This window comes from Homalodisca vitripennis, chromosome 4 (assembly GCF_021130785.1).
Source record: "Homalodisca vitripennis isolate AUS2020 chromosome 4, UT_GWSS_2.1, whole genome shotgun sequence".
Classification (NCBI taxonomy): domain Eukaryota; kingdom Metazoa; phylum Arthropoda; class Insecta; order Hemiptera; family Cicadellidae; genus Homalodisca; species Homalodisca vitripennis.
This window is the reverse complement of record NC_060210.1, coordinates 195,401,060-195,417,530: the sequence shown is the minus strand read 5'-3', so window position 1 is coordinate 195,417,530 and position 16,471 is coordinate 195,401,060. Positions and strand designations below refer to the sequence as shown.

The window sequence follows — 16,471 nt, the reverse complement described above, 5'->3', positions numbered from 1 at the left end:
CTATTACTACACATTTTACATGTGTTATGTATTTAAATATTATTTATTAACATTACATTACATTTTTCCTGGTTTCGTTCATAAAAAGCAAATATTACAACTGAGCTGGAAAAATCTTTTTTCAAACTAATAGTACAATAGTTTTCATATTACTGATTACAAATGCAGCTTCTAGCAACCGACTTTCCCCCATCCATTATTGTTACAGCTAAGAACCAGCACAAGAAGATATTAATATTATTCTGCAAGTGGTGCAAGTACAACCAGATGAACAAGTGAAACTAATGACGCTTACCTCCAGTGCTTGTCGACTCGTCTACTAAGAGCAATCTTCTCTCCCAGCTCGGTACACACAGGATTGGTCAAGCTTATCTTTGCCAAATCAGCCTTTGTAGCCAGGACACACGTCCGCCCGTAGACAAGGAGCCAATGTTAACTAGTAGCACCTCGTTTTTCGACAGTTTGTGGACCTAAACAAAATCAGATCATCTGTAGTAGATTATATCACTACTTTATATTCTGATTCAAGAGATAAACTAGTGAGTAATTTCTATTTATGTATATTTTTTTGGATTACAAGTGCTTACAACAATAAATAGTTTGATTCAATTTTTTGGTTATGACCATATAAACGATTTTTTAACCCTTTCCTGGGCAAACGCCTCGGCAGGGCGCCTGGCGCTAAAGTCCAAACGCCTCCAACTGCTTTATCAACGCCCTCTGCTTTGTGCTGCTGTCATACGGTTGTTTGGGGAACAAATACTGAAAATATCTATTGGCAGTGTCATTGTTGCCTTGTTTATTTATAGTTTTGTGACTAGGGACGCTATCTAGGATTAATAATTTGAAATGGTTCATTGATTACTTCATTGACGGTGATCTAGTTGTTTAGTACAATTCTTTCTGACTTGTGCTGCTACCTTATGTAATTTGATGAACTATTTGGGACTTTTTATAACCACTTATTTACTGAAATCATTTCGTTAGTTGTTTTCGCAGTCTTTACACTTGGTTCTGTACTTCATAGATGGCAGGTTCAGTTGTTTGACTTTTTGTTTGATTTTAATTTACCTCAAAAGGTTGATATTTTTTAAAATAAATACAACGTTATTATAGAGGATTTAATCATCTTTGTAACGATGTACAATACATAATAGTTTTATTAAAATAAATTTCTTAACTTAGTAAAAACGCGAATAAGTGTCCTCTCGCGGCAGAGCGACTGATTTAATTCAGCCCAATAGCGCCAAAAGCGCGTCGCAGTAATTCGACCGGGAGAGGGTTCAAATGCAGTTCAAATGTGTAACACTGATTAAAAATACGAGGTAAAAATTCCTTTTTTTTAGCTTAAATTTACAATATCAGAAAACCGAGCTTTGCTCAATATTTTTTCTGGTAAATCGTGTTTTGGGATTAATTTTATGATTATGATGATACGTTGTGCCGCATATCTTGCAGACGTCACTCAAGTTGTTCGTTATTTTCAGTACCTACACAATGTGCCGCACGCTACCACAATCTTGCAGACATTGAAACATCTAAATCATGAGACTTTTCTGCTCGTATAATATTAGTTCAGGTTTGCAAGCATTTGACTTTAGCAGCATGTGTGGGACGAAGTATATGAAATATATTTACGAAGAATTTAATTTACGAAGCAGTAAACATGTATATAACACCAGAAATAAAAACCTTATTGATGAAGAATTTGTACGTCTAAGTAAGACGAAAAGTAATTACATACATATTGGCATAAAGCTTTTTAACAAATTACCTCTAAATGTAAAGTCTTTGTCTGTAAATAGTTTTAAATTGGTTCTTAAGAAATGGTTTAAAAAAAAGCTTTTTATAGTTTAGACGAATTCTACAATGTTTCATTAGATGACATAATATTTTAGGTGTAATTTATACATCATAATTTATTCTCATATTTTGTAATTTTTTATTATTTGTTGTATTTATTGATTGTTAATTTTATTAATTGTTATGTTTGTTAATTGTTATATTTGTTCATTGTTATATATTGTTAATTGTTATATTTAGATTTAGACACATTGATAAACAACAAGCTATCTTACATCAAATTTGCACTGAAGTCAAATGTCTACTATTTTATTTGTGTCATTTTGCTACCATTTAATTGGCTTATGTGACAAAGCCTATTGTAACATATGTTATTTAACGGCAATAAACGAATTGAATTGAATATATAAAAAGGAGTGAAATTATTCATCAACATATATTGCGATCAAAATTTCCTTTTGGTTTGAACCTTCATCAATTTATACAACAATACTTATTTTTACTCTTTGGCATTTCTGATGAAACATCAGCTGTGAGAATTGGCTTACTACTCTTTTTATGATACGTCAGATATAATTTACTATAGAATGTAAACAAATAAATAAATATTGGCATTGTAGCAGTTTTTCATTGCTTAAAAATACTGATAAAACGTTCTCTAAAAATGAAACCTAGCTAGATCACTTTATCGCCCCCAAAACCCCCTGCATACTAAATTTAATGAAAATCGTTGGAGCCGTTTCCGTGATTCAGCTCGTATATACGAATTCCTCGTTTAAAGGTATTAAAGGAAAAAAAAAGTAGTAGGCCTAGTTCAATGACTTTTTCTCTAAGGTTGGATATAACTTGACACGCATTATCAACTTGAGCGATCCACTTGTAGACGATAACAACTGTAATGTGGACTCTGACAAAGAGAAATGTCACGGAACAAGACTTATACTACTGTGTCAATGGCCTGGGCAGGGGCTCAGATCCTGAGTGTAATTAGATTTCCGCTTCCTTTTTCCAAGGCAATTTGCATCCGTTTTGCAAACCTCTGCTTCACATAGTTAACATAATTACAGGAGGATGTTCTGCACATGATCTCTGATCAGATGCCACAAAAATTTTCCTTTGACAAACCCTTTAGGATTATTTTACCCTCAAGGGATGATTGGTCAGAGGGAAGGAAACCTCTTCCACCAGCGAAGCTCGAATGGTTCACAGACGGCTCTAAAACAAAAAGCGGCACAGGCGCTGGAATTCTGGGAGTGAAGGGAGCTGGTGGTCCCTATGGGTCCGTATCCGACAGTCTTTCAAGCGGAGGTCGCAGCCATTATGGAATGTGCTCGTGAGAATCTTCGTCTGCGATATAGGGGCAAGACTATTAACATTTTCACTGACAGTCAGGCAGCGCTGATGGCACTGGATTCTTGCGCAATCAAATCCAAACTGGTTTCGGATTGCTATCACACACCGTTTTCCTCCCTTGCCAGAATCAACAATGTAACTGTTTGTTGGGTTCCTGGTCATGAGGGGATTCTTGGGAACGAAAGAGCTTATGCCCTGGCCAACCAGAGCTCAGCGACAATTATGACAGGCCCTCAACCGTTCTGATGTGTTCCAAGGTGTGAATCCTCTAGGCTTGTCTCGAAATGGATTTGCGCGGAGCATGAGAGAAGGTGGAGGTTGCATCCGGGTTTGAGAGTGAGTAGAATGGTATTACAGTCACCTTCCTCCAGGGTGGCTTCGGACCTTCTCTCATTAAATAGATCAATGTCTTCCAAGGTCATTGGTCTCATTACGGGGCATGGTCACCTGAGGAAGCATCTTCACAGAGTCAGCATCCTTCAGGAGGATCCGCTCTGTGGAAGGTGTAATGAGCAGGAGGAGACTGCTGAGCACCTGCTCTTTGATTGGTGAATTTTCCCAGGAGGACTTGATAGGCTGTTTTCGGCGGTTTGTTGAACTGCTGAAGTTGTAGACTGGTGGGCCTCATGGTGCGCAAAAAGCCCTTGAGGCCTAAGTGCATGGCAGTAGGCTGCCCCAAGGGGAAAAAAGTTGTCAAAAATGTATAAAATGGTTGATACAAATGTGTTAATGTTGATCAGCGACACTCAGATTAATTGTATTAAGCTCCATGTAAGCAACAACCTCACTCGTAATATTGATTGCACATGTAACACAAATGGCCGCGTCAATGAGTATGAATTTATTGGTGTTATGTTTGATAATCGATTGGATGACACAAACAGATATACTAATAAAAGAAGTTCGGGTGGTCTATTTCACATATGTGCAATTGATTATTAAGGGGGAATTATTACGAAATGCAAGTTTTCTATATAAGACACCTTTACATCAAGGCAGTTGTTATCTACATTTTTTAAATCAACAAAACCTGAAACTGAAGAAATGCTACTACAGGAGGTATGAGAGTTCCGAAATTAGTTAAAAACCTACCTTCTCTACTTCTACTACTTATTATGTAGCCCATATTATTTTCAACAAATTACTGGATTCCATGAAAAATATGGATTATATAACAATGTTTTCTCTAATCGCTTCCCTAAAAAGAAGAATATTAAACTGGTCAAATACAGTGGGAAGAGATCTTACTGTAATATAGATTACATCAAACTACAGGCAATAGATGGTGTAGGTTAGGTTATAAAAATGTTATTTTTAAATATATGTACGCATGAGTGTGTCTTTGTTGAGTTCATGCATGTGTATGTGGGGAAATATGCTGTAAGCGTATAGGTGCGGGCATGTGCGTGTTTGGGGGGGGGGGGATTATGTGTGACCATGAATGGCGTTTTGGCATGTTAGGGAGGTAATAAGAATAAATGTAGATAACAATACTCGACGATAAGGAATGGGGAATAGGGTACGCAGTTGTCCTGATAATGTCCATCTTGCGTCAAAGGGTGCAACAAGGCTTGTCCGATATAGTCTCTAACAGTTGGTAGTTTATCCTTTTTTGCGAAAGTTTCATTCAAATTTATGTAATACCAGAATGTAATCCCTTCTAAACTTTACTTTATCAAAATAAATTCTCATTCTACTTTTTTACAATTTTTTCCACAAAAAAATTAATTTAAACTTTCTTTTTGTTTTTTTTGTTTTAACTCAATTTTCCTTTAATAATTACACTACAATTTCGTTTTGTTTGGAATTAAAACTAAGTATTTTACGGTGACGTTCTCACGCACAGGCTTTTGTAGCCCACATGGAAATAGTTCTTAAACAATAATTAGTAAAGTAAAGTAATGTCTAAAAAATAAGTAATATATGATTATTTTACAAAATACTTTTTAAATACCTAAATATTTAATTTCATTATATTTTTAAATGAATTATGTTTTATGTACTGTATTTTTTATTAATTTTTATGGAGTAAATGATTTCTTTTGTTTAATTCAGAGCAAATTGTTTCTGTTTAGTGGTCGTGATTTTTAATGATTGAATTATGTATGCCTTATTGAATTTTCTCCTACTAATCGGCCACAGAATACATTTAGCTTCAACTTTGAACAATTTTTACGAGTTACTGGAAGTTACGTTATAAAGTAAACAATTGCGTAAAACAAAATCTTTGGCTGATTTTAGCCTGTTCAATGTCACTTCCAGAAGGGCTAAAACTATTTGGTACCAATGTACGTTAATTTTAAAGCCAGGATAACACAGTGTTCACATAAGATTATCCTGATCTTCAGTTACATGGGATGGTGTAACCGACTCAGAATTAAGGTTGAAAACGACCTTACTCACCTTAGCGCCCTTCTTATCCCCCTCCATCCTGACTCCTAGTAGGCGCTTGAGCAGATAGTAGGATATCTCTAGCTCTATGAAGATTTCAGGTAAACAGCCAACAGCCCCGAGAACCTGACCCACCAACCGGTCAGCACGGCACAGAGTCGGCTCTATCTTGGTGCCCACTCCTAGAAACAAGATCAGACAATCTCAACTTCCTGCATCAAATTAACCCTTTCAGTGCCGCATCATCGCTAATTTTGACATTTTGTATTTCAATAATATTTTATATAGTATAAGAGTTTTTGACCAAATAACCAGATAGCTGTATTCAATAGGTTCCAAACTATTGATAAATACGAGTTTTATGTTGTTTCCCTACTCTGTGATCTGTGAAACATATTATGTTTGGGTACTTATCAGAAGATGATACTTATTTTTGGATGAGTTTTCTTTATCAGAGACCAAATAAATTACAGTATTAAAAAAAAAACAGACTTTTTAAACGTATTTAGAAAGTTTACAAGTTATTACAACAATCAATGAAAACAAAAACTAGAAGAACAACAATTTATTATTTGAAAGTGACAGGTGATTCGTGTGTCTAGGCCTACTTGAAGAGTCGCTCGTCTAGGCCTATTTGCAGGCAATTTGACGATAGAAAGTATGACTCATCGAATATTTTCCAATTCATACGGAAGAAGGAAAGCATTAGAGAAGAAGGAAAGCATTAGGGAAGAAGGAAAGCATTAGGAACGTAAAATGAAGTTTATTTTGGTACCCGATAAGGAAAACTCGTCCAAAAATAGTGGGCTGCATTATTACCAATGTACCTATGCAATGAGAATCAGATACAAGTCTTCCAGTCACAACATAGCGGACGAGTACCGTGTTGCGTAAAGGTAATTCTTCTTGTTTATGCCGATAACTAAGCATTTGAGTAAATACAAACTAAAATAGTTACTTACAGGCCTTTGGACAGTAATAAAAAAATTGTGTTTTAAATGGAACACATTTAGGGAAAAGCAAATTGAATACTTGAGCGGATAAGTAAATACAGAAAAGAAAATAGACTCGTATACCTTAACAAGTTATATATTTGTCTTGTAACGGATTCATCTCTAGATAAATATCAACATAGTAACTTGTTTTAAATCATCAAGAATATATTCTACCACACAGTACACAGCGATACATTGTTACAGTTCTTATTGCTTGAAGTAAAACAAAAAATAGGCAGTTTCAGGAAAGACTGACAGAAGTGACTACTTCTTATAACCAATATTTGACAGGCTGTAAATATGTTTCTTGAAAAAGTACGTTTGCTAATTATTAAACGGTTATTTTTTTATATATTAAAATAACAAGACACTAAATTCTTTAAAATAAAAAAGTGTTTTATTTTTTATTAATTTTATACATATTTTAAAATATTTTTTACATTTAATATATTACAATGATCACAGACTTCTAAAAGTTTAAGTCATTAAATATTTATACACATTCATTATTATTGTTTATATTACTTTCTAAATTTTGTCAGTACATTTTTGTATTTCCGAAATAATCACTTAATTTTCACTGTTATTATATTCTAAAAATGAAATGATGGGTTTATAATAACTGAAATAAGAAATAAAAATTCTGAAATAAAATCTTGCTAAATATCTTGTAAACACAGCCTCTATTTTTATTCCATATCTCGTACTTATGTTTGTATTATTTGTCATTGTTAAATTTAATTTATCTTTTCAAAAAAGTCAAATAACCGTTTTAACGTTTCTACAGCAAAATTTGTATTAACCCATTGCGGATTGTATTGTTTTGGCGCGCGGGCACGAATTAATTTACGGTCAGCGGCCGCACGGACAGCAATGGTGCGCCACAGTATCGCTCGCTATCGTATACTAGAAAATTCAGCTGTGAAGGTATTCGTTCAGATGGAACATGGGCCTGCTGAGGTATCCGTGATGTAGGAACGATAACACGCAACAAGGTTCCAGGGTGGCAGGGATAATGTCTGAATCATAGTCTAAATAAAGCAGCTCGGGCGAAGCGATTACAACATCCGGGCAATTGTCTAGACTATACCCGCCAACATGTACGTCTGCGTCTTTTTGTTGTTTCTCTAACCTCAAAAGTATTATAATAACAACTGAGGAAAACACCCAATCAGAAGAGCTAAAAAGCAGAGAGTAAACTCATATGAATGATTTTTCAACTTCGACATACAACTGCGATCTGTACGATATTTATAAAACTTTTGAAAACTCTAAACGTAGACCGTTGTTAAATACTCTCAGTTGACAAGTGAAGACGAACGCCGGATCTATCAGACATTAAAACAACAATTTGGAGGAAAATTTAAAAGCAGACCACTTTTGCGACCTGAGCTCATCATCGTGCGTTAGGCCCGTCCGCTGCGTGAAAAGCCCAGCTCGTCAGTGATCCGCAATGGGTTAAAATCTCCACAAAAAATTATTGGTATTTTGTTCAAATTTTCACAAAGTATTCTTGAACTTTTTTCCTCATATATCAAAAAGTTTCTGTGTAAAAATGAAATAATTTCTCATACATTATTTCTTACTGATATGTAAACAGCCTTGCTTTAAATGGCATATTAGTTCAGATCAGATGTATAACGGTTTGTTTACATTTCGGTAAAGTTGTCATTTACTTTGAAAGCGTGTGGAAAACAAACATGCGTGACATTCCGAGACGAGAAACTTACGTTTTTTCTCCATGCAAAACATACATCCATAGCCCGCCAAAAGAAGTAGTCACTCCAAGAGATATACGTTTCGTGTAAGTTTTTTAATATATAGTATAATTTATACTTTAAACACTGAATTAAATCAAAGAAACAAACCTATGAGTCCACCAGGAACGGCAAATTGAAGTTCATTTTGCTCGGCGAAAAGTGACACGATTCTTGAGAAAATAGGGCGACAAGTGAGTTTGCCCTCACTATCTTTAGAAACAAGGCCGGGTCGCACTTCAATCTCCATTCCAACCTGCAATCAACAATAAATCCTTCATACAATGTTGACCAATCAATTTACGAACACTTTCGATATTCTTTGTTTGAAGGTTATTTTTGACGATGGAAGGATTGTGAAGGAAACAGGATTTTTCCGGACATTTGCCATCGTTCAGTGAAACAAGAAATCAGTAACACTACGTTTCGAGATCTGCAATCTGATCTCTTCTTCAGGTCAGGATCCTGACCTAGGCGTGCCACAACGCTTTGGTAAGATTTGTTCATTTTTAACCTAGTTTGTAATTAATTATGTATTAGGTTAGTTCTTTACCTGAAGAAGAGATCAGATTGCAGATCTCGAAACGTAGTGTTACTGATTTCTTGTTTCACTGAACGATGGCAAATGTCCGGAAAAATCCTGTTTCCTTCACTTTCGATATGTGTTACAGAATGAGATATTTTTAAATAAAAATCTACATAACCAATGTTTATCAGTTCACCCAGCAGGGATCACTTCTGGCTGGTTTATACCTTCTAGTTGAACCTATTTTATTTTTTATTTATTTACATTCTGTTGTACATTATCATAGAGATAAGAACAAGGGTCATGGAAGTCTAGTATGGAATATTTTGTCAAGTTAATATAAAACTGTTTCATTGCTGACATTCATTGTTATTAGTCCACTCATAAAATTCTTTCAGTTGGTAAAACGGATGCTCCAGTAACCAGTTCTTCAGTCTGCTGTTTTTCAGTCTTTCTAAGGTGTTCTGGGAGGGCGTTGGTAGTTGGTGGCATGCCTAGTATTGTAATTGTGATATTGTGCACCGGTTTCTTGCTGCTTCAGGTGACTTAATATGGAGAAAGGTGATAGTTTCCAAGATGTAGAGATTGACAACAGTGAGAATTCTTAGATCTTTAAATGGATGCCTGCAGGATTACCTTTGCTGGAGGTTGCTAAGAATTCTGATTGCTCTCTTCTGATGGACTACGAGACGTTGCATGTATTCGTTGAGGTGCCTCCCCAGGCAGCAATCCCATATCGAAGGTGACTTTCGTATAGGGCGTGGTAAGCAGTCTTGGCTGTTGCTGTGTCACATGTACTTTTTATCCTGCGAATTACATATAATGCTGTGCTCAACTTTTTGCACAGAGAGTCTATGTGGTCTGTCCATGTAAGGTGGTCGTCAATTATTATGCCCAGTTACTTTGAAGTGTCTGTTAACTCCAGCTCTGGTAGTCTCCCTGCAATTTCCTTGTGTCTTCCTAGAACCAGCTGTTTAGTTTTATTTTCATTTACGACCAGGTCATTTCCATGACTATATATTGAAAAGCCATATTCAGAGCAGTGTAAGCAGCTATTTCAAGTTGATCTGGTTCTTTTTTACCTAGTAGGAGCACTGTATCGTCTGCATACATCAGCGTTTGTCCGAGATTTTGCATGAAGCTAGGTAGGTCATTTGTGTATAAAATGTATAAGACCGGTCCTAATACAGAGCCTTGAGGTACACCACGCGTGATGGGCAGTGGTACTACTACTGGGCACAGCAAAACCGATGTGTCATTTAAATCTGGGCAACCTTATGGATGTCCAGGAGCGGCACATCACTAACCGCAATTGTTGAGATTCTGAAATTGCAAGAGTAATTCGACAGGCCAAGTCTACTGCAGGAGATGACTGTTGGAGTTTAGTGTGGTTGGTTCTTGCTAGCCTCAATAAGGGTGTGCCACCCCCTGCCTGCTTTGACTGGAGAGGCTGCTTCAGACCTGGCCTCCCCTTCTTCCAAGGGGACATGGCTGAGATTAGTGCCCTAATTCTTCCTCATGGATATCGATAGGAGGCGGCCCCTACTCTCTAACCTTACCTATCCTGAATATACTGTCAATCCGGAAGCAGCGCTAAGGTTCTTATAGGACTAAGTGCAATTTATAAGCTTGTTGTCCTAAGAGAACAAAAAAATTATTAATTAAATTCTTGGAATGTTTCTGCCTTGTAGTAGAGGGTAATTTTCAGCTAAAAAAGTTACGACGACTCATACTTCATATCCCATCGTACAGTTTTTGGTTAAACATTCGTTGACTGGAGGTTGCTCTACAAAGTGAGGCCAAAATATTCTGAGAATTTAACATTAAGCAGTTAATAATTTAGACATTATTTGTGACACCCACTGTGCAAGCCTAAAAAACATGAATGAAATAGTAACAACTCTACATAAATCCGTGCATGAGAGTAATTCAGAGACAGAGAGTCCCAAATTACTAATGCCGATATAGAAAGGGTGTAGTTTTATTTGCATTAAATTTGGTTGTATTATATAAAAGAAATGTGTGTGGCTTATCTGTAACATATGTTTAAACAGAAAAGTGGTTTCACTAAAACTTGCAATCGTTGGGAGTTCTCCAATCTCTAAAATGAAGTTCTTCCAATTTCATTATGAGCCAGTTATGATTTTAAACTTAATGTATGCCATAATGGATTCTGAATGTATTTGGGAATTATGACTAACAAATGGACAAGATGAGCAGTACATACAGGGCACACGAAATTAGCAAACTTACTTTTGTGTCTAGCAAACTGAGTGAAATTTGTAATCTAGAATTAAAACTCGCTTATTTTCATTCTGCCAATCATTGTTATTTGTGTGCGCCATAACTTGGGGTGGAGTATACATATCTGTACTAAATCCTATAAATGTAAAAAAAGTCATATTCAACACCAATTTGTGTAAAAATATAAGTGATGCACCAACGTTTATAAAGTTTTAAGTGCAAGGCAGGTTTATGCGAAATCTTGAGTTTACGTATGTATAAGAACAATAAACTAATCTTAGAACAAATTGATCATAGATATGCATGTATCTATATTTATACTACATAAAAAAGCAATAAGGTTCATGTTTAAATTGAGCTACAGAACTTCATGTTAAGTGTATTTCAGAAAATGAAGTTTTGAACGGTTCCATACAATTTTTATTCTAGAAATTTCGAGATTGTTAAAAAAGAATTGTAACATTTTGCAAGGATCAAAATGAATGACTTTTACAACATGAGAAGAAAAACAGTTCCCAATTCACAGATTAACTGGTTTAGGAACATTTCTTTATTATATGGGATTATGTTTATTTAATGAGTACTTGACAACCTAAAGGCTAAGAACTGTTTAGCAAAATTGAGTAGACAGATTAAAATATATAATTGACCAAGTATTTAAACAGGGTGGATCATTTTAAACTTAAATTGTTTCAACAGTGAAACGGAATCAATTCAACTATTATAAATAAACAATCTGAATATTTTATATAATTATTTACATATCAATTTTAGACAAATAGCTTACTGATACGATTTAAATTTTGACTGGTTAATTTAAAATTTATGTTGAGCTCTGTGGTTATTTTAGTATTAAAGCGCTTTTTTTACTGATATGACGTGCAACATAGTGCTCGAGCTAATACTTGTGACTTTTTAACCCTTTTAGGACCAGACCAAAATTTGACATGTGCAATGAAAATTTTTTGCGTTTTTCTGGCCTTGCTCCAAGAACTGTGCACATTAAAAATGTGCGATTTTTCAAGCGTTTGAGAGGAAAAATCAATATCATCAGACACTAATTTACTGTACAGATTTGTTTTTAGGGCTTAAAATGTTTATAATTAAATTGTTCATTGTGAAAAAAAATAAATTTAAGTCATTATATAGCAGAAAACAATTTGATTTATCTGTTTATCAAATACAAAAAAGAAAAAAAATTTTAAAAAATTGAGTTTGATCTTCAATAACTACCAAAAATAAGAATAAACTATCTGTGGGAAATGGTATTTATTAGTTCTACATATAATTTCTATAATGTACAAAATTTTAAAGCCCTGGAATAAAAAATTAAAAAGTTTGTAAATGAATTAAATTTTTCTGTAACAACTGGTTAAAACACACTTTTCAGCATTAGCCTAAACGTACAAAACCTTATAGGCTACTAAGGATATTTATTCGTTTACTTTGGGATTATAACCGACCACACAGTATGAAGAGAACACAAAAAATACATTTATAGAAAACAAACATGATAGAACGAAAAAACAACTCTTTAATTACAAAATTACAACGATTATCAATCATTGTTAATGGGTCAGAATTCCGTTATATGCTCCCCAAACGCTTAAAATTTTTTCAATGAACTTAGAACTTATAAAAACGATGTAGTTGAGTAACAGAACTAACCATTCCATCAATCAACAATCGTTTCCAGGTATTGTGATCGGTATTGTTGTCGCTGTTATCTTATCTTTCTCGAGAATCCCAAATTACGGCGGCGGCCGCGCCGCCGGGCATCACATAATTTTAATTTAAGTTTTTTGCACAGTACATAAAAACAAGTTGTGTGTGTTTTTTTTTTTTCAATAAAGAGTTTAGTTTTTGTGTTTGTAGAAATGTAGGGGTAAAACACACAGAAGTACAACAAAGCGACGCACCAGCTGAACGGGCGGCGAGACTCTGCAATCACGTTGTCTACTAGACCGTTCGACTTTGACCTCTGTCTGAGGATGGGGAGGGGTTTGCGATTAAGATAATTCCTGTTTTATATTGACGAAATTTGTTCTAACGCTAATCTAGTAATCAGTAGAAGCAAAAATGTCTCAATATAACGATTCATGTCTGGGTGTGGTCGGTATAATCCCAAAGTACCCTGACAACATTACGATGCAACATGACCATAAAATATTTTTTTGACCAACGCTGATGATTCCAAAGACGTTTAAAATTTGATATCATAGTTATAAACATACAAGGAATATAAAAATAGTATATTTATTCCATATAGAAGATTAAAATATCTCTTAAAAAATATGAAAAGTCCGCCGGCGATAAAACCAGACGGTTGGTACTTAAAGGGTTAAGACAGATACAAAAATTAATTGAATTAAATATTTAACTTGTGGTTCTGATTCTATAAATATCCTGACCGACATATAAATAAAAGCTTCATATTTAAAAATCTCGATATATCTTTATATATATATTTCTTGTGTTCGTGTGTATGTGACTCGACTCCTCCTAAACGACTGGACCAATTTTGATGAAATTTTGTGTGTGTTGAAGGGGATTCGAGAATGGTTTAGATTCTCAATTTGGTCCACTGGAAAATGTTTTATTAATTAATTATTAATTTCTAAGTAGTTGTTGATTTTAAAATGTTTTACCTTCGATCCGGCAGACTGCGCTGCGACACGTACTACAAAATGAACTGATACTTAACAGCTGTTAATACTTTCACCTGAAGTTCATCAAAGAGGCAGAAACATTTGTTTACATTAAAAATTTAGAAAATTATTATTGTAAAATGCTTGATTAGTAGTGTAATGCAGATTGCATAGACAAAGTTATTATCTAATTTTAAATTTAGATTGCACCAATGATCAATAAACTATCTAACTATGGAATGAAAATACTATTGATAGCTGTTATAAAAACCACCTCATTGTACAAAGCCGTGAAAGTTTGTACATAAGGTAATCGAATTTGGTTAGATCGAAGGTAAATGAAAAGAGCCGAAAGAAGATGCTTTATGATGGAAATTAGTTTTCATTGATACATTTTCTTGATCGAAGCACAGGGCAAACTCCACAATAACACTGGAAATATCTTAGACCGAAATTAATTTTAACAAACCGAATTTGATTCTTTATAACCAAATTAGTTTATCGACATTCATCTATATAAAGTAATTGTACTGAGTAACTTATCAACACCTAGCAAAAACCACGAAAGACAGATGCAGGAAATATGGTTCATACCTTCATAGTGCGCCCAAGAGGCTCACGAAGGAACGACTATCAATTATCTCAGGAATGTTTAAGAATGTGACAGAAAAAGAATACGTGAATATAGTGTACTGTTTTTCAACAGGAAATTGCATGCGAAGCTGCGGGAAACTGCTAGTAATCCATATTTTCCCAGAAATTTACCAATACAATTGCAGGCTTCCAGAAAAAAAAAATATACCTTTCAAACTTTTGTCATGGATAAAATCATTATTACATCCAGTTATATATATCAGAATTGTCAATGTCACTCTTACCTCTCAAGACGACCAGACCTTTACATACAAAAATGCGTAATTCGAAACATCATTTCTATGACTTGTGCCCACGCAAAGGCTTGTCTGTAGGAAATTTTTTCTAGTATTCAATCAATTTGCTGCACTAACAAATTCGAGTGTATATGAAATGAGTGAATATGCCACACCTTGAGGACCCCGCGTAGGATACTGCCTCCAGCCACCCCTCCCTTCAGGTCATCAACTTCACAGCCAGGCTTGTTGACGTCAAACGATCGGATGACTATGAGACGAGGGGGCGACGAGAAGTCCCGAATGGGTACTGGGATCTTTTTGGTGATGTACTCGCACAAAACCTCGATGTTGTACTTCAATTGTGCAGAGATTGGCACTACTGGGGCACCCTCAGCGACGGTCCCTGAAAACAGAAACTTACACTAATCGGATATAACTGTGGTGATTTCCACATTTTTATAGTCACACATAGAACAGCATCTTTTCTGTTCAATAACACAGTGGCGTAACTAAGAGGGAGATGTGAGGGGGGTAACACCCTCAAAGCCCTTAACAATTAAAAAAAATTCATATATAACAGCAAACCCAACTTGTTTGAAATATAGTAGTTAAATGTTTTACTTTGGATAGGGTTACCAAATTTATTTAAATTTATTCCATACATCTGATGTGGTGTGCATTCCCCCTCCCCCCTAAAGCCAAGTCCTAGTTACCCCACTGGACAAATGATCGTTAAAAATTAAAGAGTTGTTATGTAATTTTTTTAACTAGAAAGGAAATTCATAGTTATTTTACAAGAAAAAACAATATTCTAGATTTACCTACTGTCAAACTTTAAAAAAAGTAAAAGCAGCCACATAATTATATATGAAAATTAAGCTATTTAATGAATTACTGGAAACAGCTTGGTCTGTACCTATAAAAAGATTTTAAATAGTAGTGGAAAGCTGGTTAAAAGAAAATGTATTTTATTCCGTTGATAGTTGTTTAGCCTGTGATACTAGCACTATACATTTTTAACTACATTAATATATTGTTTTTTATTTTATTTTTTTCTGTTTGTGTATTAAGTGTATGTATGTGTTATTGTTATCATCATTGATTGAGTATTGATTATTTATATATTTATTTAATTATTATAACTTCATTGTTGTCTGTTATTACCTTGTAGATAACTACCGAGAATTTGACAACTGTTCTTTGGACAGATTTATATTAAGAAAATGGTTAATTGTAAATCCTACTTTTTTTAATTGCACAATGTGTTTAAAGACAATCAAAATTCTTGATTCAAATATATTCCATCCAGAGACTGTTTTATTTCAAAATCATATTTCTTCATTTTACTCGACTTACTGGTACAGCTCATTCGGTTATCTCTTAGTATGTTTAATTATTTATGTTATGTATGTAGGGGTGGGGCAGTGAAAGAAAAGCTTGAATTTGGCACAACCTTTATGTTGGATAAACAAATTAACAAACAAGAATGAAACTGGTGACTTCCTTTATAGTGGACTCGTACTGTCAATTAGTAGGAAATCCATTATGTATAAATTGGGAAGTCACCTATTGGCTGAAAATTAACGATTCACATCTATCAATATACAACAGCAAAACATAAAGGTACATATTATGTGTCTTTGACATGCACGAGTCGCATTTGTATTTAAGCACAGTACACCATTCAAGATTTTATTTACTATTATCTGCTAATTTCTTTTTATAAACTAATCACAAGTAAACGAATTCAATTTTTAGTGTTTTAATTTATTATAGCTTATTACATTAACATAAGGCTATAACAAAAACCGGTTGATACACAAAATAGTTTAGATACAATAAAAATCAGAATAAAAAATAACTTTTAAACATTCACAATACA

General features: G+C 34.5%; 1 protein-coding gene across 1 annotated transcript in view; it reads right to left on the bottom strand.

Annotated features, from left to right (window-relative positions):
• The window catches only part of LOC124360841 (eukaryotic translation initiation factor 2 subunit 3), a 72,622-nt gene that overhangs the window by 8,856 nt on the left and 47,295 nt on the right, over positions 1-16,471 (bottom strand). Inside the window, 5 exon segments of the mRNA XM_046814791.1 lie at positions 296-396; positions 399-470; positions 5,560-5,729; positions 8,411-8,555; positions 14,763-14,992. Coding sequence (XP_046670747.1) covers positions 296-396; positions 399-470; positions 5,560-5,729; positions 8,411-8,555; positions 14,763-14,992 — 718 coding nt within the window.